General features: G+C 42.0%; 1 protein-coding gene across 8 annotated transcripts in view; it reads right to left on the minus strand.

The window, feature by feature from the left end:
- NLGN1 (neuroligin 1) overlaps window positions 1-24,730 on the minus strand; it is a 324,107-nt gene that overhangs the window by 294,856 nt on the left and 4,521 nt on the right. For 4 of the 8 annotated variants that reach the window (XM_064720782.1, XM_064720781.1, XM_064720780.1 and 1 more), the window contains exons 1-2: window positions 14,339-14,889; window positions 2,098-2,903 (exon numbers count right to left, since the gene is read on the minus strand). In XM_064720782.1, coding sequence (XP_064576852.1) covers window positions 2,098-2,590 — 493 coding nt within the window. In that variant the 5' untranslated portion in view covers window positions 2,591-2,903; window positions 14,339-14,889. Of the gene's footprint in view, window positions 1-1,578; window positions 1,639-2,097; window positions 2,904-14,338; window positions 14,890-24,730 lie in introns of those variants that run through there. The other 4 variants (XM_064720778.1, XM_064720776.1, XM_064720774.1 and 1 more) reach the window with 2 other exon arrangements.

Consider the following 24,730-nt stretch of genomic DNA (forward strand, 5'->3'; position numbering starts at 1 on the left):
TGAATCAGCGTCTGGGTGATAGGAAGTGAAAGTTGCTCAGCTAATTACACACGCTTGATGAACTGCGTAATAACTGCTGCAGCACTGCACATTAATTGAATGCATATAAATGACAGCAGTTATTCTAACTTGAATGATGTGTGAAGAAGTGACGTTGCTCACAGTACCCTGATTATCTTCATTTCCAGCTCTGGGAACCCAGCTTAACCAATTGTACTTTTACAGCACCAAGCAAAAATTCCCTAACAGAAAACAGAGGATGCCTCAAAGCCTGACACTTTAAACACAAATTGATTTAAGTCACTGAAAGTGGATTTTGACATCTCAAAAAAAGCATGCATTGAGCAACTCCAATTAACAATTAATAATTAACAGCTAGCTGCAACCAGCAGTTAGGAGCTGTAAGAGCTAAAGCCTTGGGAACAAGGCCACCCTCATTTAGAGCCTGGATACTGCCTTAAAAACTAATGCAGAGTTTAAAGTGTTAAATTTTTCCCAGCTCTAAACCTTTCTGCTATGTGCTTTCCTAAAATGTGTTTGTTTTGGAATAACAGGATAAAAAATAAAGGGATTACAGCTAATAGGCAACTGTGCATGTCCACAGTACTCTTTGTTTACCCCAAAAAGCATTCTAATTCACATGTAGTCCAGCTCTAAGGTAACACATTATTTTAAAGAAAACAATAAAGGAAAATCATTTATGCAAAAATAAACGTGCATAGTACAAAATTAGTACTTCAAAACTAGCACCAAATGCCTCCTTTGAATCAGTACCAAAATAGACCTTCTCTGTTGCATGTCAACTGCTTGAGGAATTTGCAAATATTCACAAAGAAATCTGCAAACTCTTCCATAGTATTTAACACAGAAAGGGGAGAAGCCAAGTTTCCAAAGCTTCCAAAAGCAGTCTAGCTCCCAAAGTACCATGTCACAATATTTTAACAGTTCCCTACACCCCTATTAAGAGTTTTTGGGCTTTGACAAAGAGAGCTGTAATCACAGAATAAAGGAAATCAAAGCTCACTTTTAGAAGCGCGTAAACGAAAAAGAAAAAAACCTTTCACATCTACACTCCAGAAAAGTTAACCCTGTTCCAAGAAAACAGGGAATATCCTGGAGAAAGCCAGTGCAGGTCTCAGCCTTGCATTGCTATAGTGCTTCTCAGCCATTATGCCATAGCTCTGGAAGGGAGAGCTGTGGGCTGTGCCAGCCCCTCCAGTGGTGGCAGTGCCCATCCCAGGGCACAGAGCTCCCTCCTCTGCATCCACACACACCATCCCATCCCCTGGTACCACTGCAGGCATTGCCCAGAACCTGGGGGCCAAGAGAGAAGCTGCCAGCACTGTCACTGCACAGAGTGCCAGGCAGAGATGCTTGGATCCTGGCTTTACAAAAGTTATCTTATCTGTCATACATGGACCTCTCTTTAAACACCTCTCCACCAGGACAAGACAGTCCCTAACAGTTCACAGCACCAGCAATCAGTCTCTTTCACCTGTATTATTCCTTCTCCTTTTGCAAGGTTTCGATCTCTCCCCCGGTTTTTTTGGTTTTTTTTTTTGTCCACTTTATACATACCTCCTTTTCTACAAATTTTCTTGCCGGGTTTTCTGGCACATTCCTTGGATATTCTTTTGACTGAAAAATGAATAGAAGACTAGAAAATAACATGGAGCTCCGTCACAGACAGTAGGAGCATGCAACACCACTATCTAACTTAAATATGACCTGCTTTATTAGGTGCGGAAGATTCTCAACTTGTTGTGCCTGCACATGCAATGGAAAAGATGTTGATGCATCTTCCCAGAAGTCAGTGGGTGGCAATGAGAATTAGGCACCAACTTTGACCTAAAAATTACACGTGCTGTGGGGGGAAAAAAAATGAGTGTACACAGAAAGAAGGAAAGAAATTTAAAGAAAATAAAAATCAAAAAGCAAGGACAAACGCACACAGAGAAAAGCAGCATGCACACATGTAGTAAGCTGGCATGCAAACAGAGAAAGCCATGCATGCTACCAGTACACGTGAATTAATACTGTTAGAAAGTAGAACAGGAAAATAAAAAGATCTCCCTGTTTTGCCTGCTATTAACTCACCATCCTCAGTTGGGACATAGATATTTAAATAGAGGCAGTCTTCGTTCTGATCTTGCACATAGGTTGAAACTACATCCAAGTTATTAGTAAACCACACGGGAAGCATGACTTCAGGCAACCTGCCCTCTATAATGTTCTGGGGACACACTGGAGCAAACTGGGTGGTGTTTTTGACGTCTGCCCAGGGAGATGGAGGCTCAGGAGGTTGAAAGCGGCGTTCCCCTGTTGGAGGGGCAGCGTATGGAACCCCGAGAAACTGGATAACGGGCCCCAAAATTTCATTGTTAAGTTCCTTCTTAATCCCCCTTATCTTGCCAAAGTTGGTGGTCACCACTGGGTTGGTATCATCCAATTTTTGGGAGGACACAGCTGCGGCGTGGAGCAAAAATCCAAGTATGGAAAAAGCGAAAGTGGCGTTCAATCCCGTGTGCAGCAGGCGGAGCGCCGTCGCTCTCCATACACAGTCCAGCCACACGGATCTTGGAAAGGCCATGGTCCCACATTAGTTGTGTAACTACAGTGAAGCAATCTGATTTGTATCCACTGGTGTAAAAACAGGGCGACCGGAGGAAACAGATCAAGTTTCCTAAATAGGCGCCTGTCAGAAAAATCTCAAAAGGCTTTTCATGCGGTAAGTATCTTCCATTGATTTCACACTTATTGAAGCTGCATCTTCACTCAGCACTATTTATCAGACTACATCCTATTGACAATTCTGTTTTCCATAGCAGCAATATGAAGAGAGCAGCCATTTACTGCAGAATCCCCTCTTATAAATCAAATCCAGTTAGCCGCAGGTCTATATCCTGGAGAAAATGAAAATAAATCATTAGTATGAAAGAGCTAATATGGGCAGAGTGATAACTAGGTGTTTAACACGTTATTTACATACATTAATATTGGCTAGAGTCATGTAAGTTAAACTGCAGTAGTTTATGGGTCCATGAAATGGCAGGTGAAACTCTGATTACTGGATTATCTGTAATATCACCTGTTGAATTTACAGAGACTTCTCAGGAGAAACAGGACTCACAGAAAATACATTTTAAAAATCCACCTGTTCAAGAATAAGAAATTCACTGCCAAGCTACATTACGTAAGTGTTTATGTTAATATTTTATTTAACTTAATCAGCTCATAATCAATTTTCACCTTGTTTGCAGAAGTTGATTTATCAGAAAGGAAGTAATTATTCCTTAAAGCAGAAGATGGAGAAATTAAGATAGGCAGGCACACTGAAGACCCAAATGAATTTTATTTCATTAAAAGCAGTTTATAATACATACAAATATGTTTTGTTCATTTTAAAATATAATATGAATTACTGTGCTTATTCATAATAACCTGAATTACCATGCTTTATGTGGTTTTCTGATTGCTGATGAAATTCACAGATAGACTGAAATGTTCACATCAATGAAGGACCAAAGTCTGCTTCTGCTGAAGTGAATGGCAAACACTGAATTTGCACAGAAGTACAACTGGACCTCTGTAGGTTGCTGGGGTTTTTTTTCAGAACTGGTTTGGAAAAGGATATGAAAAGGCAGCTTAGGGAAGGAGCTGTATATCACATTTTTTACGTCAGATCAATCCTGCATTCCTCATAAAAGACTGACTTCAGTGAAAAATGAAAATGCATGTTGAGAGCACTCAATTCCTACCATCCTTAATTTATAACATAAACAGTAAGCATTCCCACAGGAGAGGAGGAGTCTTATCTTTCATATATCCACATGCTGACTGAACAATATCCTAGAAAAAATAATCAGTTAGGATCAGAGACTCTATAATCTGAAATTCCAGATGCTATTTTCAACTACTTTAGCTCAGAGGTTGTCACACAAGGCAGTGTTCCAGCACTTCTGAAAATTGCTCAGTGCATATCATTATATCTTCCATATTCATGTGAAACATATTTCCAACACGACTTACAATATCCTATTATTTAAGATGCAGTGTTATACACAACATAGCAGTATAATCTTACACTCCCTATTAAGCAGTGTGTAATGCACAAGAAATGTGTTTTGCTTTGTATAGGAAACATTTTAAACCACCTGCTTTTGAAACAGCATTGGCAGCTTTAATGAGAATTGGTTTTTTTATCATGTCTATACACATTGTGGAGAGAATTCAAAAGAACGGCTTGTCTAATAGTCAGACTACCCTGTAGTTTGGGTTATTAAAAAGGAGATTGTAAAAGCTATATAGGACAGCAGGAGATTTGGTTCATGTCTAGTGTTCCTTTAGCTCTGAACAATCTATCTCAGGAGGCAATAAGGAGATAGATGAAGCTTTTCTGCAATTTTCTCTTTGCCTTTCTTTCTCTGCTAATTCTAACACCTTCACTGTGAAACTGCATTAACAAACAGGCTTATGTCCTTCATCCTCCAGCTGTATATTCTCAGTATTTGCTGGAAACGCACCAATTATCTGCAGAACATAATTCCCCCAACTTGATGTGTGTGTTTACATTTACTTTAACACAGTTGTATGGAATGGCAGACATTCCCCTCATGGAGGATTACTGCTTTGTAGCATTTCAGATTTTGGAGGGAGTAGAGTACTACTTGAGAAATAGTAAAGACAGAGTAGGCAGACAGACATTCTGAGCAATGCACATGGAGAGATGGAAGCCTGTTCCTTAGTGGTATTCAAAAATCTCCACAGCCTTTTCCACTGGGTCTTAAAACCCATGAGGGCTTGCTTTCCTCTCAGGAATGGAAACATGTACTTTCTCTTCTTTCTCAAACTCAAACTCATAAATAGCAGGAACTTTATCTCAGTAGTCTTCCAGCTAATTCACATGGCCTGGGGAAGGTCTGAGTTCAACAAATGCAGCATAGATGTGCCAAGCCAAAAACATCTTTCTTCATTTTAAGATGCTGGGTTTGTTTGAAGTGCAAAATTAACAAGATGCTACTAATTTAGCCTCTATTTTCTATTTAGCACCTGTTTTCAGTTCTAAAGAAACCTTGTAATACAATTTTGATACCTCAAATGGTAAATTCAATGTAAACTCAAAGCCCATTCTAAAGCTGGGCTATAATTCTAAGCTTGTCCATCTGCTTTTGGTTTGTGTTTGCAGCTGAACAGCTCTGCTGTGATCTGCAGTTCTGGTTTGCCTCCCATGGATAAGGTTTTACTCTGAGACAGGATGCTAAAAAGGTAAAAATATAATTCAGTTTTGTGTTTGCTACTCCTAATTCATTAACTGTTGGGCAGTAGCCTCCATGAATTGATGGATAGGCTATAAAGGGCAGAAAATTGTCAACAATTTCAATCAACATATTTTCATTGTATTTGTAACTTGAATTTTGGATTTGCTCTTTTCAAGCCTTTCTTTTTAAATGTCTAAGTAACAGCTTATTTTCAAGACTGAGAGGTCAGACATTCAGGCCTGTCATTGGCTGCCCTGAAGCTATCACATCAAAACCACAAACTCAACGCAAATAAAAAGACTGAGATTTATCAAATCTTTTGAGACTTTCCTGACAAAATTTCATTTTGAGCAGGAGGTGCAAGGGCAAGCAGGGAAGCTGGCCAGGAGCATGTTGAGAGTTAATGCTGGGCAAAATTCTCCCCAGTATTTCTGCAGGTGATCTGCATAGAACTTTCCCTTGGTATCTGGACTCAGTTGAAAAGGAAACAGTGGAGGAAAAATGGAGAAGGAATAAACAGGAATGATCAGGGAGAGAAGCAGACAAATAAACTAAAGAGTAGCAATGATAAATCTGGGACAAGATTCCGCATCAAAATAATGTGGATCTGAGGAGGAGGAGAAACCTTTTCAGATTTTTCTGCTGTCTTGATTTGAGGATCACAATTGCTCCCTGTGGTAACACAAATGAATTCTACTGTAAAAGGTATTTGATAAAGACTTTCATGCTCTTTCAAACAGTCTATACTATACAGAGATTTTTTTCTATCTATTATTTTATTATCTTCCTTTCTGAATTCAAATTACTTTATAGCTCAGATTCTGAAATACTTTAGAGAAGCATTTAGTATTCTGAGGAGTGAACAATCCAAGAGAGCTTCAATGCATCTTTGCATTTCCAATGACACAGGGCACCCCACAATGGGTCACATCTGCAGCAATCTGCAGCAGTGCAACTCCTCTTTGCTACTCATGCCCAGACCTTCAAATCTTAAGGGATGGTTTGATCTGTACCACCTATCAATAGCTCCAATGGATTAATAAAACCTTTGGTGGCACCCAAGTCTTCTGGCCATACATCAGCCATAGCACACGTAACAACTATTATTGATTAGACAAAAATCTCCCCAAACCCTCAAAAATGCTGTTTTCTTTTCAGCTGAAGGTGTATTCCGTGATTTGATATTCCTGCTAAAAAGCTCCTTTCCACTTTCACTTTGCTAGTAAATCCCAGTTGCACAAATACTCAAAGTGATTGCAAGAGTTTGGAACACCACACAATGCCACTTCATTTCAAAACACAAGTGCTGTTTTGCAGAACCAGCTACATTTGCATCCATTTTTACTTACAGCAGTTTCTCCTTAGAACTAAGAGCCCAGAGATGTTTCATGTCTGTAAGAAGAAATCCTTGTCCTAAAACATGCCATGAAGCCAAGCAGGAACATGGACAGTGGTACAGAGACCATTAGAGGAAAGATGAGGGTGAACATTGTGTTGGTGTGACACACCAATTGTCAACATGGGTAGACAAACCCTCAGGAGATGCAGCACAAAATTCCCCATCTCTTCTTTTGTGTTTCCAGCTAGCAAGGAAAGCAAGTTGCAAATACACTGTATTTTCTCTCAACTTAGTAGTAAAAAAAGGCCATGTTGATGGGATTTTGAGCAGCCTGGAGGGGAAGGTCTACCAAACTTAGATGACCTTTAGATGGCCCTTCCAACCCAATCCATTCTGTGAAATATTCTAAAACAGATATTGCTCTTGCATACTTTCCTAAATAATTTCTCAAAAGGATGGGATTTGCATGGGTTTAGTTCAACAAATTAACTACATTCATTTAAAAAAACAGGTGTATGAAATGATAGTATATGAATTCAATATATAATTTGTGTAAGAAGGGTACAGCTCTGGGGGGGTTTGGTCAGATCCCACACGCCAGCACCCCCTCCACCTCAGAGCAGCCACAGATCTGGTAGCTCCACAAAGCTGCTCCAAATCCAGCCCCATTGAGATGCAGAACCTCTGCCAAAATGGCCAACAAAGGTGTGAATAAGACATCATCTTCCCGGGCTCACAGTCCCACCCCACATTAGGATGAGATTACAAGGGTTATGTTACACAGGAACACAAACAACCCAGTGGAAAGGATTTCCAGATGCTACAAGTTGTGTAAATATATCACTCCTAGATCAGAGAAACTGATTCCTGAGTGCCCTCACCCAGATTTAATATGATGTTTTGACCACTGAGCCTCATAACTAGTTTGTGAAAAATATAATATTTAGATATTGTAGCATAAAGTATTCCATTCAGTGCTTCAAAATTAGTGAAAAGTTGAATTTAAATGGGTGGATGTCATAAGACTCCTTTAAATTGGTATGTATTTTTCAACTGCACCAAATTTTTGTTCTTTGCTGTTAGTGGGTATATTCACTAATGCTTATTAACTCCTACTTTCATGATCAAAAATCACTTTGAAAAATTTCTACATCTTTCTTTGCCAAAACAGGAAGACTTCTAATCAAAATTTTCTATTAAACTGTTTTGAATCAGACAAATTAAGCCTATGAGGAGAGGATCTGTTAAGTCTTATAATCTTCCATTTACTCATATCAATAAATCATTTTTCTTAAAATAGTTCTACTTCTTATGTGAAGTAATTGTTTGTATTAGCAGAAGTTGACTACAATTTTTTAATGCAGACTAGAGCTGTCTGACATTTTGCACAATAAGTAGGTAACGAAATGGTGATTTTACCCATAACAGAAAGAATGGGTAACTCTGTCACTTATGTGTAAAGTTTTAGACAGCTAAGTAATACAGATTTAAATTAAAAATGACAGATGCACTGGCTTGGAATATAATGGGCACTGAAGTGAACCTTTATTCCTTTTAGCAGCTTACAGTTAACTCTTAAATGGACCACACATTATCCTCACTTTTGAGTACTGTAACTATTCAGCTAAATGATCAAATGGCCATTCTGTTGGTGGCTGCTCTGTGCTTCAGGACAAAAAGATTCCCTGACCTACTGCAGAAATTCCACTGAACTCATGTTAATCAGAGGTCATCCCAGAGGAAAAAATAACCCAGATGTTTCTCATTGGAGAGCTTCAGTATCAAAATCTGTGTATTGCATTTCATCAGGTCAAGTGGGAGTTGCTTTGATTAATACTTCATATAATATACATGTGCTTCTCATCTGATCACTCCAGCAGAGTGCCCAGAACCCACCCAGAGACACCTGAAACTAACTGTGCTTTTGTTGTGTCTTTCAGGTGATAAATTTAGCTACAGAATTGTTAACAAAGATCTTCACCCGATATATATTTGTGGCTCACCCTTGCTTCACTGGGGGTAATCGTATGAGAAAAATTAATTGGATTTTTTTTGCCACCTTTATTACAACTATAATATCAACAATAATACTACCTTTAATGCTAGTTCAGCCCCTAAGGCAAGCTTTCATATCAGATTTATAAGAAAGATATCACTTTTGTATTTTCCTGGTGGAAATAGTAATTCAAGATAAAAAAAGCTGGAATACAGATAATACCACTTCTTGAGGGAGAACTCTGCAAACAAAGATGCTTGAATGAACTCAGATTTGTCCATGAATTGTTGCTCTAGCTGGATACAATACAGTAACAATTCCAAGCATACAAAACCCTTGTTGTAGAGCTAGATCAATAACCACCTCTTCAACAAGATGATTTTTTTTTTTTTTTTTAAGAAAAAGACCAGCAAACTTCCTTGTGGCAGAAAAATGAACCCATGCCTTTTTGTTCTTGATCAGATGGTCAAGATGGTCCCAATTTCATCAGGGTAATTGAGATCAAGTTCCAACTCATCAGGAAATTCACAGACGTATAAACATAATTTGTTAATCACAAACCCAGCATCTCTAACTCAGCTCTGAAAGTGCTCTTGACTGGTATTACCAGGCTTTCCACAACTGCAGAGAGCACACTACAACTTGAGTGCAATATTGGCATTAGAGGGATCTATCAGCTTGAAGAGGTTGTTTCCTGTGATCTAGCATTCTGTACATCTGTGACTTTACTTGCATTTGCTCCAAAATGAATTTCATGCTTAACTTGTTTTTCTTAATTAAACTTCCTTTAACAGTTTCTAATATGTGCATTATTAAAACTCATTAGTCCCATTCATGCCTGCCTGTCATTTTTGGCTTCATATTCACGTACCAAAGAGCTCTGCTGCTTTATATAGGAAGCAAATTAAATAATAAATATGAGAACTTGAACGTTTTATGAGTGTCAGTATGAGAAAGTGGCTGCAAGGCCCATAAGGTTTCACAAAAAAAAAGCATTACAGCTAAAGCTAACATGCTGACACATCTCTGATCTATAAAGTCTGCAGTAATGGTAGCAGTAAAGTGTTGTGCCATAGATGGGGAATTTTTCTCTCACATGAAATAGAAATAGGATATAGCACAGACTATATTTACCGTTGTAAAAAAATTTCAAATAAAATTTCCCAAAAGCTTAGAATATAACACCATTAAACGTCTACAAAGATTTACTCTTTCCATCTGACTTCATGTGTAGCTCCTATTATTCAGCTCCTTGTCCTCTCTCTATTTTCTGCCCCTGTCTGTGAGAAAGAGACTCATTCCAGCTCCAGCAGCCATGCTCAGTGTCCCTGTGGTCATGTCCTGGTCACACTGACCACGACTCCAGTGACCAGAGGGTTCCCTGACCCAGCAGCTGCATCCCATGGTGGCTGCTCCAGGGCCCACATTCTACACAGAAATAAACCTTTATTGTGAAACCATAGAAGGAACAAAAGCCTCATCCCACAATGCCTGTTTTGCACAGGCTTGAGGATGTCAAAATATTCAGTCTATCTGTAAGGTTTCTCCTGACTAAATTGTCGTTTTCTCCTCATGAATATTTCTGACACTGTGTGCCTACATAACACTTTACTGCTTTCAAGTACTGTTTTGGAAACTGGGGGACAGGGTTGGGAAGGCAAAAGTTAAGGAACAACTTTAAATTCAGATATTGAACCTAAAAGCTTCAGACAAAATGTAATTAAATAAAAGTACAAAATGCAACATAAATATATTCCCCTCATTAAATTCCCAGAACCAGTTCAACAAGTGAGCTAATGGCTTCTCTAGGCAGGATGTGATTGAGGAGATTTAGAAAACATCTTTTTAAATTGCCATTTAAGTTCTCTGCTTCGTTAAAGGAATATGAGTTACTTGAAATGCAATAGTTGTAAAGTGTCCTTGACCACTTTTACGATTTTACAGTCACGTGTTGCTAATTTCCAAGCATTACATTCTCCCTTAATATGGCGCAAAAGACCTAACCAAGCATCAGCAGAAGGTAACAGGCTACCCAGAGGCAACACTAAAACTGATTATGCAGAAAATATTATGAGGACAAAACAGAAGAATTCAACAAATGGGGTAAAGAGAACTCAAATTGCTTTTCCTTTAATGGCCTCATGTTTTATTTGACCACAGCAGTGGAAAAGCCATGTTACCCTGCTGTGTGCAGCCCAGCTCTTTACATGGCTTGGTGGTTACCAGGGATATTTACAGGATATGAGGATATTTACAGCACAGACTCTGTGCCCCCTGGTTTCCCACAGCTGCTGCTCCCTCACTCCACCTTTTGTTTCCTAGTGGGAAGTGCTGTGGTGGAGAGGGAGCACAGCAAAACCCAACATGGGACCAAGCAGCCAACCAGCCACCTTCCATCCCCAGAGAGCACACAAAACATAATAATGAGCAGTTTAATAGTTATGGAAACAAAGTCTGCTGGAAAACACGTGGGGTCTTCAGAGGCAGGTAGAAATGAGCAGCTGAGTCACCAAGAAGCCAAAATTATTTCCCCCTGTAATTCTGCTAGTTCAATAGTAATCCTGGGGAATGTAATGTCATTATTTGTTATTAAAAGTACAGGATGTGCTTTCGATATGCAACACATGATGAAGTTTTCCCACTAGGTGGGTTTTTTTGCTTTGGTTTGGTTTTGTGCATCCCTTAACTCCCTCTCCCTCCCTTGCATGCAAACTCTTGTGCAACACCTGGGTAGCAGGGCAGCCATCCCCTCTGAGTGCTCGTGCTCCCTCACAATGCAGAGCTCAGAACCAGGGCTACAGAAATGGAGACATGCCTCTAGAACAGCCTTTATTCATCATTCAGGACCTATTTTTTACCATTATCTATTATTTTATCACCTGTTATACTTACCATGGAGGGATATCTGGGACTAATCAGAGACTATATCATTTACTGGATCAGATTGATAACTGCCCATCCTTTATTAAAAGAATTCCACAGAGGTTTCTACTGGACCTCTAGAAAAAATGTTTTATTTTCATTATTTGCTTTCAAAGAATGTCTGTCTCCTTCTGCCCTTCTTTTTCCAGTATTTAATTTTTAAATAATTTCTTTTTCATGTGATTAAAAAACCATAATAAATATGACATCAAACAAATAATTCAGAGCTAGCCAAGGGTCTGTAATACAGCTTTATATCTCTATTACAAAGGAATGTATATTTGCTTTTAATAAAGAAAGGCAAGCCAATCCATTACAAACTGAGACCACATCTAAGCCTCTGCTTTCTTCCCTTTTCCCCAGACTCCATTTGAACAATTAGAGTGGTTAATGCTGGTGTGCATGCCAGCGGATATTAAAAATGTAAACTGATAAAAAATACAACTACCACCATTACCATGTTCAAATTCCTCCATTCACTTGCAAATCAATTTATCTGCCTACAGCCCTGTCCCAGTCTTTAAATAACCCTCCTCAGCAGACTGCTCCACCTCCAGACAAATAATCCAGAGAAAACCCACTTTGTGAAAGATGTTTAAGTATCAACAGCCAGGATTTTATCTTCTTACCCTACTCTAGGAGAAGGGGTAAGATAACCAAAGCAGCATCAGGACAGCAGCTCCTCTCCTCGCTCCTACACCCACTGCCTCAAACTGCGTGAGCCACTCTCATGGCTTTCACTGCTACCTCAGTTAATCACAAAACAGAGGTGTTCAGCCAAATCCTGCTTCCCAGCACACTTAGCATGATTATCCTCAGCCTCATTTTTCTTCCCACAGCCTGCATATGATCCGCAGGAAACACGCAGGATAAATGGGATCTCTTTGTGGGTACCTGAGGATCTCCTAATCATTTACTGCAAAACTGCTTTTGCAACATCACTGCAATCTGTGGCCACAGCCTAAGGAAAACGGTGTAATTTATCAAAAAGTAACTAAGAAGCAGTCTTCTTTAACCCTGCACCAGTATTAGAGTTGGGGGGGGAGAAGAAAAAAGAAATAATCCTCCCCAACCACCATTCCCAAACATGGCTACTTAGCATTTGGCTCCCAATCTGCAAATCTAATTTCCAAGATGCAGAAGTGGTCTGCGTGCTACAGCTGTGGAGCCCACACAAGTCTCAGTGCAGTCAATGGGAATCAGGATCTTTGAAAATCAGGGCCCTGAATAATGGGCTCTATTTTTAAATGCTCATTTATACTGTGCATGGGTCTTTCTCTTGTCAGGTGCCTGCAATAAAGTACGTGCAATTTCATAAGTATCCTTTGCTTCGACTAAGCCAGCCCAGAAAAGTAGGGGAAAATGTCCCAAGGCTCACAGTACTGTTCTTTCAGCAATAACAATAGTCTGTGGATGCACCAAAAATGCTGCTACTGTAAAAAACGAACAAACAAAAATACCGACCTAGGTCTTAAGGGAGCATGAAAAGGTTACTGTGAGCATTGCCAAAAATACATGGCTTTGGATGTGAATTATCTCTGAATTTACCAGTATGGTCTTGTCCCACTAAGGCTCTGAATAAATGCAAATATTGCCACAGTGGATGGCAGTGCTGGCAAAAAAATAATTCCTAAAACAATTTCTTACACTTATGCTGAGAAAAAGAAAAATCTGCTTCATTTCAAATTCACAGAACATGTAAACGTGCTAAAAACATTTACTTTGATATTTATAGCTTCTATAAGGCATATTTCCATTTTATACTAGTGGATTTTAATGCCATAGTTGTTAGAGCTAAAACAAACTGGCCTTCCAGAAAGCAAACCCAGTGTCAAACTAACATGATATTCCTTCAAAAGGTCAGCAAATTTACAGAACGAAATGGCCAGTCCAGATTGTGTCACCTGAACCAGCAAGAACACAACACTATAATCAAGCTCCGGTTTGTTTTATTTAAACAGTTATTTGAATGTAATTGCTCTGAAACCATATGCATCGTTAAAACGATTCCAGATAACATCCTTTCTCCTGATTCCAAGGTAACTTTCTGCCTTTAATTATAAGTCAATTAATATTAAGTAATTTGACTGATTAATTTTAATTAAACCTGTTGAAAATTGATTTTCCTTTCGCAAGAAGAGATGATGCTCTAGTGCGATCGTCAGGAAAGGAGGATGGGGGGGGGGAGGCGGACGGGGGGGGAAGGAGAAGAACCAGCGCTCAGCACCAGGGCGAGAAAGAAGATGTCTGAAGAAACGAGAGGAGCCCTCCCCCGGCAGGCCCGGCCGCGGGGGCTGCGGGAGGCACCGGCGGCTGCGGAGCGCCCGCGGAGCTGCGCGCCCGGCCCGAGGCGGGCGGCGGCCCCGGGGCGGCGGGCGAGCGAGGGAGGGAGGAAAAGTTGGCCGGGGCGGCGGCGGAGGGTGCGGGGGGTGCGTGCGTGAGCGAGCGCGAACGCGTGTGTGCGGATGGAGGTGTCCCCGCGGACACCCCCGCAGCATCCCCGCGGGCGGGCGGGCTCCGCTCGGGCTCGCCGCCGCCGCAGCCCCGCACCCGCAGCCCCGCACGCATCCCCCCGGCCGCGGACACGCACACACGGCCGGGAAACCGGCCCTGCAGAGCGCCCCCGGGCTCAGCCCCGCAGCCGCCTTGCCCTGCCCTGCCCGGGGCCCCGCTCCATCATCATCCCGCCGGTCGCTCTCTCCATCCCTCTCTCCTCTCTCCTCCATCCCGGCCGCCCTGCTGCATCCCGGCCCGGCCGCCCCCTCCCTCCTCTCCATCCCGGCGCGGGCTCGCCCCGCACGCCGGGAGCATCAAAGTATTTACCAGTTCACGGCCGCTTTCCCGCAATCGCAGCCGAAGCTGTAATCCGCTGGATTCGCCTCCTCCGGCTCTCCCAGCCGCTGGGAGCGGGAGGGCTCCCGATAGCGCTCCGGACACTTCCCAATTATACCGATTTTTATATATTTTTCTGCCCTTTCCTGGGATCGGGGCGCGGGAAGGGGGGGCTGGAAATCCCCATCCGGAATCCAGCCTCATCCGTGCCGAGCCACCTCCATGTAAATCCGACCATCAGGCAGGCAATGGAAATGATCAAACGCTACTTCTCTCCGTCTGCAGGCAGATAATCCCACTAATCCAATAGATCTCCCCCGATCCGAAAGTGCCCTCCAGACGAATCCCTCTCTCTCGGTGTCCGGCGGGCGATCGCGGAGCCGCGGCCGTGCCCGGAGGGGCGCGGGAGATGCGCGGAGGGGCGCGGAGGGGTGTTAATCTTTTTTGGCTCCTGGATGCACGGCTCGCTCAAACCGCCGAGATCCCTGCTTTTTCCCCTATTACACGTTTCCACTCCAAATTGCTGCTGGATGAAAAATGGTACAAAGATACCCCCAGCGGCGGCGCGGCGAACAGCGCGGGCAGCCCCGGCCCCGCACCGCCCCGCACCGCCCCGGGCGGACCGGCCTCCGGGGGGACCCTCCCGCAACGCCCCGGGCCCTCCGCGGGGCTGGGGGGTCCCTCCGGTGGCCGCGGGCAGCGGCACGGAGAGCACGGAACCCCCCGAGCACCGGGGCACGAAGGGATGCCGGAGCAGGGTGGAGATGCTGCACGCACCTGCGTGCCGGTGGGCTGCTGCCTCTTGCTAAATTGTGCCCAAAAATGTGTAATTTGTGCCTAGTCTATATAGAGAGATGTGGATTGTACTCAAATATTTCACATGGGTGTGATTTAAGATGAAGCCATGGTCTGTCTTGCTCGGATCATCACTGTCTGCACACAGGATATAAGTGACTCTTTTTGTTCCCCTTTGCTGTTTCTTGAAATTTTTTACTTATTTCTCATTGCTTTCTCTCTATTTCTAATTGAGGAATAAAAGTATTCTCCGACCCCAGCCCTCATGCTTTCTAGGATCACAGCAGACAATGAAAGTTGACGACTCAGGGGATGTGGGGAGAAAGGAAGGCCAGATCAGAAGGGAAAGGAGAATAGCCCTTGAATGCTGATAGGTCTATTCATTTTTAAGAACAGCCACAATCACACATTAAAACATCCCAAGTTAAGCCTCTTGCAGAGAGCTCATTAACATCTCCTGTTATTTTAGGAGAGGCTTCCCTTCACATTGTGTTTAAAATCTGTATTTTTCTCTGCTAACAGGCACCTCAGGTTAAAATATTGACACTAACCAAGCAAGCAAACCCACGCATGTTTTCAAGCCTACAGCCCCAGGCAAGGTCTGGAGGTGCCCGAAAATTTGATAAGCTTTTACACCCTCACCTGAGAGCACATCCCAGTGGAGGGAAGGTCAGTCCCAGCCATGCTGGGCTATTTATGTCTCCCTGTACCACTGAGTACCTGGATCTAAATGCCCATGGCAGGAATTCATCCTGTGGCATTCCCGTGTACTGGAATAATCCTGTCCTGGGCACATTTTTTGCCTGTCTCAATAACTGTTCCAGTCCATGGTTAATTAGGAAAGTCCAGAATCCTTCAGTACTCTGAAATTTAACTCTTTTGCTGTCACCAAAAGCGTGCAGCTCTCAGGTACAGGAGGGAAAGGCAGAACATACTCTGCTGACAGGGCAATCCCATGAATGTTGTTATGTTAGTCTCAAGGGAATACTACATGGGGAAAAGAAAGTTTCAAAACTAGAAATGAAATTTGTATATGAAAATCAATCACTTGCCACCAGCCACAGATCAACCAACAGCCTAAAAACTATCACCAAAGAGGCAATACCAGGTGAGATATTCTGCCATTCTTTATCCACACAAAACCCTGGAGGAGCTTTATCTTTGGGTTGTTCTTTATACTGAAAAGCAAGAAACAAAGGTGAAATAAAGTAACAGCACTCTCCTTGTCACTAGATAAGCCACTGGAATCCAAGTGTGCAAAATTTTATACTCCCTCCTTCAAGAAGGATGGAGAATCCTCCCTGGGTTCCCTGAGCCACCACGTGAACATCTCCTTGGAGAGCTCTGACTATCATTTAAGCAGATGATCCCCTACTTACTGTGGGGGGAAATCAACCCATTTATCTTTTTACCATGCCTTCTGTGGGTGGCAGGAGCTGACAATTTACACCCAACTTGCAACAATCCCACCTTCGGCCACCAAGTCTCCATCTGGTCCTAACCCATCTCCACTCGTGCAGGAATGGCACCAAATTGTGGAGCACGTTCAGTTGTTCTTCAACTCCCTCTCACAGCAGAGATGTGTGATACCAATTCATTCACACACCCCTTTTGCTCTGACCTGTCCCCAAGGTTGGGGTCCCTTTGCAGAACTTTTCCACTGTTTTTCACTCTGCTTCCCTGCACTGTGTTCAAACATTTCTCCCTCCTCCTTCCCTCCAGGGGCCACAATAGCTCTCCTCTCACCCAAAACACTGCTGGAGAAAGAGGGATACTGACTTGTGGGAGGGAACAAGATGTGTCTCCGGCTCTAGAAAATTGTACAGGTCCAGGAAGGGATATTTGGCTGGGAAAACAAAGTATAGGGCCAAATGCTCTATACAGACATGGGATAGCAATAGCTGAGCCTTCATATGTGGTAATAATATATTATATTCTAATAAAGTAAAATAATACATGACATTCCTGTATCCATGCAGTGTCTGATTCAACCAGCAGTTTACAACCAGGACATCCTTGCCTGTAAAAGCTAAGTGGCTTGCACACATACTTTTATATATATATAAATATAAATATTTTATATAAGCTTGGAACGACATGATCTTTAAGGTGCTTTCCAATCCAAACCATTATATGATATACACACATTTATGCCTACATATAAATGTGTAAAGAGTGTTTAGATTCATTTCAAACAAGGGAAGAAGTGTCTGTAATTGATTAGAACTTTGTTGTCAGAACCCTGCATGTCAGAAAGAATTACACTTTCATTGCAATCTAGGCAATGCAAAACTGGTTTAAAGACTGGCATTATTTAATATTTAGCTTGGCTGAGTCTTGATAGGGTTCTGTTATCTGCATTTATTAAAAGAATGAGGAGAGAGCTAAATTTTCATGGACTGAAAATCCACAGAAATTTCAAAGGCCAGCATCCTGCAATAGTCTAAAATTCCCCTCTGCTCCATTTTCTCTATTTTAAGAACATGAAACCCTTCATACAACCCTCATTGTAAGCAACTAACCTCCAAAAAGAGCAAAACATACAATCAAAAGCTAAAAAGAAGAAAGAAGCTCCCAACTAGCAGTCCAAGGTAAAATGCACACTGAGGTACATAAAGTGTGCACCAAGGCTTTGAAGGTAGGCAAGTTTTTTGATGCAACACAAGTTTCATGAGCTATTGAAATATGTAGCTTAAGACAGTCAAGTTTTTCTTTCAAATATAAATTTTATCAGACTGTGTTTCTCAAAATAAATTAACCTTTCTTATAGGTAGAACAGGCGGAACTGTTTACATACACAAAATACTAAATATTCATTAATTTGTTTGTCTCAAGATAGCTCATTAAGTTGTGTGTTCCAATAACTTTGTTAAATATTTTCTTTGATTTCACGAAACCAAAGATTGCTCATCTCTGTGCATTTATATTCGTTAGATTGCCCAGATTGCCAGATCTTTAATGAAATTATAATGCCTGCCTATGAGCTGCTGTAGTTAGCTGTAGCTGCTGAGTTATTGCCATTCATTTGGTTGAACCTTGCCAAGAAGAGCCACTTAAAGAGGCCATCCCTCTTCAGAGAGCATCTCCACAAAGATGCCCTGACATCTGCACAAAGGGCCCTGACAGCCCTTCAGGCACTCCAAACATGGCTATCATTTGCTTTCTTCAGTATTGTTCTTTTGTACTAAAACAACCACATTTAAAAAAAATACAGTTCTTTGTTGTGTGGCAAAGGGCTCACTTGAGACTGGTCAGAGTTTCACATATCAAGAGTCAAGAAAATTAGCAGCACTAGTCTGAGTGCTCTGGCTTTAGCTGCCTCTATCCCTTACAAGTCCCCAGTACTCCCATCCCCTATGGCCTCACCAGCACCTCTGCTGCCTTCAGTGCTCAGGGACACCCATCCTCTTCCTCCCACCCACGATGCGAGCCCTGCATTTTGTGCACAAATCTGGTGGGATTTGTATTCTGACATCACACAGGTCGTCCTTGGTGACTTTCGCTTTTTATCATTAGCACCCTGCACTGGGATGTTTAATTGGCTATGTTGTATCTCTGCACTGTAGATTTATTTTGCATTTTCATTTAATTAACAGCCATGACCAGTGGCCTGATGGATGGCAAAGCGTTCTGTGAAGTAGAATCCTACTGGATTAAAAGCTTTGCTGGAATGTTTCAAACTCCCATTCAGCCTGAACTTCTCAAAAGCAATTTTCTGTAAAGTACAGCATTTCCAAAACACAGTGCTCGAGGACGTGAGAGGAGGAAGCAAACAGGACCCAAGGATGACACAAACCCTGTTCCTACAGACTCACCCCTCTCCAAGTGTTGACCGGATGCTCAGATCCAGCACAATCCACCCATGGTTATTCTGAGATTCAGAATTTCAGGTTCTTTTGGGTGCTGTTAAAAGACAGATATTGATAAAAAAAGCCATTGCCAGTGTTCTTACTGGAACTTAATCAGTAGATTACAACACATTACAACACTGTGCTTGCCAGGGAACTCTGAATTAATTATAAAATCCATTTCCTTGTTTATGTGGCTGGGAATACATTTAGAGAGGAGTTTTATGACTTTGTTCCTTCCCAAAATTTCAGTTATTATTTGAAGCCATAATCCAGCAGTACCTTGGTCTGCAGTGACCCAGTAGAGGAAACTATGGGGCTAGACTTTGTTTTTTTAAATTATGGAAAGCACTTAGACAAAGGGTTTTCTGTTCATACTGTGTGAAAAGCAACCAATTTCTAGTTTTTTTAATTAAATTAGTTGAAGCCTAATGTTGAGTACATACTGTATTCTACTTCCAACGTGCTGAGTTTGAAAGCACACAGGGACATTCCCTGATGGAGCTGCTGCTAGTCACTATTACATGCAGTTTATATTCATTTAGACCCAGCAAGCAAATGACAGAGAGCTATGGGCCAACTTCATGAGATGAAATGGAAGTCAGAGGAACCTCATCAGAGAGTGTTCTTCCCTAATACTTAAATTCAGTAAAAAGAAAAAAACAAAAGAGCATGTGACCTGGATTGTCAGCACTTGCAAGCATAAGCAGTGAATTGTTCTCCACATGCTTTTGCTGTGGCACACCTTTTCCTTTTTCACCAGCCACTTTCCATAAGCAAGGAAAGCTTGAACCTCTGTGAATTAAGACTTGCTGGAACCTTGACACTCTCTGTACTGACAGAGCATTTTAGGCCCTTATTTAAATCAGTCAGTAATAAGATGACTGTGAAATACATCATGATTTTACTACCAGCCTCTCTTGGCATGTGTTTGCCTCCAGTTAGGATTGCGCCGATAACTTGGTGACCGATATAATTAGCCTGGCTCTCATCATGGCTACTGGCCAAAAGAGCCAAGGATGTGCCCTAAATTTTCTGTTCAGATGCACCAAATAACATGATCCATTAATTAAAACTCAGGCAGTTGCAGTTAATTCCTGACAACTGAAAAAGATGCAATTTGAAAACACTCCTAAAGAGCAGTAAATCACTTCCAATCTGCTTGGTGTGAGCTGCATCTGAAAGAGGCTGGGGTGTGCTGGGGTTGGGGTGCTGGGCTGGGATCAGGGACAGAGCCCTGCTCTGCCTTTGCCACTGAGCAGGGGGAGACCTTGAGCAAACTCTTTTATCTCTCCTGCCTTTCTTTAACTCTGTCTAATCCAGTTTGATTTTTTAATCACCAGGGCAGAGAATCTTCCCATACCAAGGAGAAGGGGGAAGGCATGGAGGGATTCCCAATCTGGGAGGAGAGGGAGGTCAAGAGGCAGCCTCTGCCAGCCCCAGCTGCTTGGCACTGACCCATCCATGCTCCTGCAGGGAATTGAGAGACGTCTGAAAGAGCCCAGGCACCCCAGAGGGTTGTGTGGGACTGACTGGTTATGTGGAGGAATCAATATGAGGAGTGTTTGTGAAATTCTGCCAAAATAAGGAATAGGAAATAAAGAGCAGACAGAGCAACACTTGATAAAGGACATATTCCTGTATTTTGCAGGCATTAATCAGCATCACTGGTGATGGGAAGTCCAGGAGATGATATCAATGTGAAAATAACACATTCACCTGCTTATCTTAGCAAGTCTTAAAGCTTGTCATGTCTGGGAATCTAATTCACTGCACAATGACAAATGACACAAAATTGACATGTACAGGCAAGAACATGCAGGCAAAGCAAGGAGAACAGAAATTTCCAATGATCTCCAAGGCAAAGACACCTGAAGAGCTCCTGAACTGAAGGACCCAGAGACGCATCATCTCTGACTGGCAATGAGAGGGGCAATAATCCTTCTGAAAATACAACTCCTTTTAAGAAAATAAACTGAAGGCAAGTCAAATCACTTGTAATTTCTGAAAATCTCACTGTAGTGTAAGCAAGCTGGTTTTTATAGCCCGATAATACTATTTGTCTAAAATCTAGCAGTCCAAATGATTTAATAGCAAAGCAGCAACATCAAAATTCTTCATTGTAGCTGTCTAATGGGTGCATGTTAGGTTATGAGCCTTTGTGTCTCTTGCTACACACAGACATGAGACAGCACCAGATCTACATGGTGAGGCACCCTGGAACACTGGACACACCAAAAGCACCCCTGTCTGCTGTGGCAGGAACAATATAACCACAGGAAGCCTCAGCTGTCATCCATGTGGTCAGACAAGGAAGAAAAAGTAAAATATAAATACAAAAGAAAAAAAACCCAGCATTAGAGAAACTGCAGCAGCCTAGAAGTCTATTATTTAATTGATGTCATAACCCAGGAGAGTGTATGATCCCCTCTACACCATGGTCATGCCACAGAGTGCTCTCTACGTGGACTTTGAAACTCCAGCTGTTTTTTATAGCAAGATCAGCTACAACCATCTGAAAGTTAAACCTAGACAAATACTTTGTAATACTCATCTGTGGCTGAAGTGAATCCCACACCCAGAAAGACATGACTTTGAATTTTAATTTTCAAATTTCTAGGTCTTGATTGCAGAATACTACTTTTTCTCCCCTTACATCTGGCATTTGCAGAATATAATGAACAATACCTCTAGAATTCAGAATTAGCAAAATACAGCTTAGTCTCCTCCTGTGTGCCAAACCTTGGCATTCCCTTGCTGTAGAAAGTGAGCACAGTGGTTCTCAAAAACTGGTTTCTCAGGCAAATGAAAGAATTCACTAGTTTTCTATTTCTCAGACTTCCTTTCCTATTCCAGACAACTACAGCACCCAAATTTCCTATTTCTACTAATTATGATGCTATAAAATTTTTGCTGGCAAACGTTATTGTTCCAGCTGAGAAATTTATTCTTATAGCTGAGAAAAAAACCTCCTGCAGCCCCTCCGAGGTGTGTGCATCAGCCAGTAGAGGGTGCAGGAATTGTGGCTGCATTCCCCACAGCCTGAGCCGGCTGCTGCTGCTGCTCCAGCTGCTTTCTAAGGTGGGCAAATACAATAAAGCACCTAAAGCTGTGTTATGGGTCAGTTCAGTATTAAATAATGTGTACAAGGTGAAAGGCATCTGGTTTCCCCAGCTTTTTGTTTTCTCTGCTCACAGCTGTTCTCAGTGTTTACAGTGATGCTGGGCTTGTGCTGCACACGTGAAATTCAGACTGCAAGGGAGGCTTGCAAGCTCACACTGCAAACCTAAGAGATGTCTGGATGATACTTTCATAGTGACAGAATTTAAAAAAAGGGGCATCTCCTATCAATAGAAAGATTTATTTCTATTATTCAGGCTTCAATCAAACAAACTTCCACTGAAACAAACCAGAAGTGTTTCTCTGACACTGGGGATGTTAGCTTGCAAGGGGGATGTCAGTTAGGGAGGGGTTAAGAGGCATTTGTGTGCAGAGGGGGTGTTGCAGCAGCCCTTGTTAAAGGGAGAATCATCCCAAAGCAGCATTTCTCCCTTCCCCAGCCCCCTGCAGGTTACACACTGCTGGGTGCTGGGGCTGCTGGTGGGCAGTCCCAGCTCCACAGCATTTTCAGAGCAGGTTTGTCCATATTTTGCAGTGGGGCAGGCACAGATATGTGTCAAACATCTGCAGGAGCCCATGAACACACCTGCTGCAGTCCAGAGTTTCACATCTGCAATTCCACCGGCAATGCCTGCTCTGCCCAACTGTCCTGGAGTCTGCTCCACTGGGATTTAGGGGGGATTTAGGCCATGGGAGCCTAAGCCCAGTGTTTCAATCAGCCTAAAACTCTGTTAGAGTCAGCTCAGCACCAGAAGAATCAATGAAAACACAAGGTTGAACTTGGCAACTCTGAATCACAGAGGTGAGCAACCATCAAGGAATGATCACAGTGTAATAATCACAAGATACAGAGCATGAAAGGGTTTTTGACAGGTGAAAATGAACACATTTACACCACATGCAGCTAAAATTTGAGTCTAAAATGAAAGATATAGTTTTCTTTTTGAGCAAAAATTTGTTGATCTAAAGACCAAAACAAAAATTCTTGTCTCTTCAGCATGTACTACATAACTGACAATATCTTTCAGCATTGTCTGAGGTTTGATTGCGGGTTACCTTTCAAAGATTAGACAAGATAAATCACCTTGCATTAGCACACCTATCTGACAAAACGACATCTCAGAGTGGCTTGATAAAATATGATGGTAAATTTTACAGGTCAATAATCCCTGCCTGGTATGAGCAAAATCAGCGTTGTCCACTCCTTTCCTACAGAGCTATCAGCGATGGAAACAACCCAGCAACATCTCAAATGAAATGTCTCAAATCTCAGAACAGTCCCTGCAGCCATCCAGTTCATCAAAGTAAGAAACAAGCTGAGGAGAGCTCATGTTCAATGATGCTCTGAGGGAAAATGACTGCCTGGCATCAGCACTGGAAGTAGGATGTGGCTGACTGATGATTTCGGATTGGTTTTTTTGAAAATACAGGGTAAATTGAGTAATTTGAACCAATCATGGAATATATTGTGCAGCACAACATTCTTCTACCCTGCAGTCTCCCTTCTGGGAAATCTGGAGTGGTGGGGAGTACATTTATCAGGAAAATAATGACCCCAAACAGACTCCTTGAAGCCTAAGGTGTTTTTTTTATAAGAGGACTCAAGGGAACTAATTAGGAGGAAATAGCTCCTCAATGTCCTGAGTGAACTCCCACTGAGAAAATAAACAATTTACTGATTCATGCAACTCCAGACATCCAAAGATAGTCATCCTTATGACATGTTTTTTGCAAATATAGAACATGGAATGGCATGCAGAGGCACTACTTCATAATGAAAGGTGTATGTATTCAGGGACAGACACTTATCATCATTATTTGAATTTTTACCCTTGAATTTGCAATTAAGATATACCAAAGGGGTGTATAGTCCTGTATATAATTCAAAAATTAAGTTAAAAAGTTGAAGTTACTTTCTATCTATTCTTATAGCCTTTAACCAATCTCTTCACTATGTTCCATTCATTCTTTAGAAAATGGGAGGTGCTGGAGTTTTGGGTGTGGACAAATTGTCAAGGAGCAAAGGTTCTAGAACCGGCTTTGAAAACCCTCAGTTTTGCAAATATGGAATCTGTTGGGCCTTGTCTCCAGAAGAGAAAGCCAAGAATTTTGATCAAGAAAGGAATAAAGCCCTGAGAATGGAAAAGAGCAGCAGTTCCAAAGGTAAAGACACCCAGAAGTAATGAGGAGTGTCAGAGGGAGGACTGGTAAGAACCAAGGACAGCACATGAATATTTAGACTGAGCATCAGCAGAAATGTCCTGTCAGTGTGATGTGTGCAATCATCCTAAGGGAGGTAACTGAAGCTTGTTGCTGACAACCACCACTTTTCAGCATTTCAGGCTGGCAGCTCTGTTTCTACACCAAACATCCCCATCAGTCCTTTCATTCTATGGTAAACAAAAGAAAAATATGTATAGTTAATACTGTCAGCAATGGGCCTATATGAAATAGGTTTGCATTGTGAGAAGCTGAAATGGAAAGAAACGAAGAAGTGAGATGGGGCCCCCAATATAAAAAGGACATGGACCTGTTGGAGTGAGGCCAGAGGAAAACACAAAGATGCTCTGAGGGTTGGAGCCCCTCTGCTCTGGAGCCAGGCTGGGACAGCTGGGAGTGT

This window comes from Zonotrichia leucophrys, chromosome 9 (assembly GCF_028769735.1).
Source record: "Zonotrichia leucophrys gambelii isolate GWCS_2022_RI chromosome 9, RI_Zleu_2.0, whole genome shotgun sequence".
In the NCBI taxonomy this organism is placed as follows: domain Eukaryota; kingdom Metazoa; phylum Chordata; class Aves; order Passeriformes; family Passerellidae; genus Zonotrichia; species Zonotrichia leucophrys.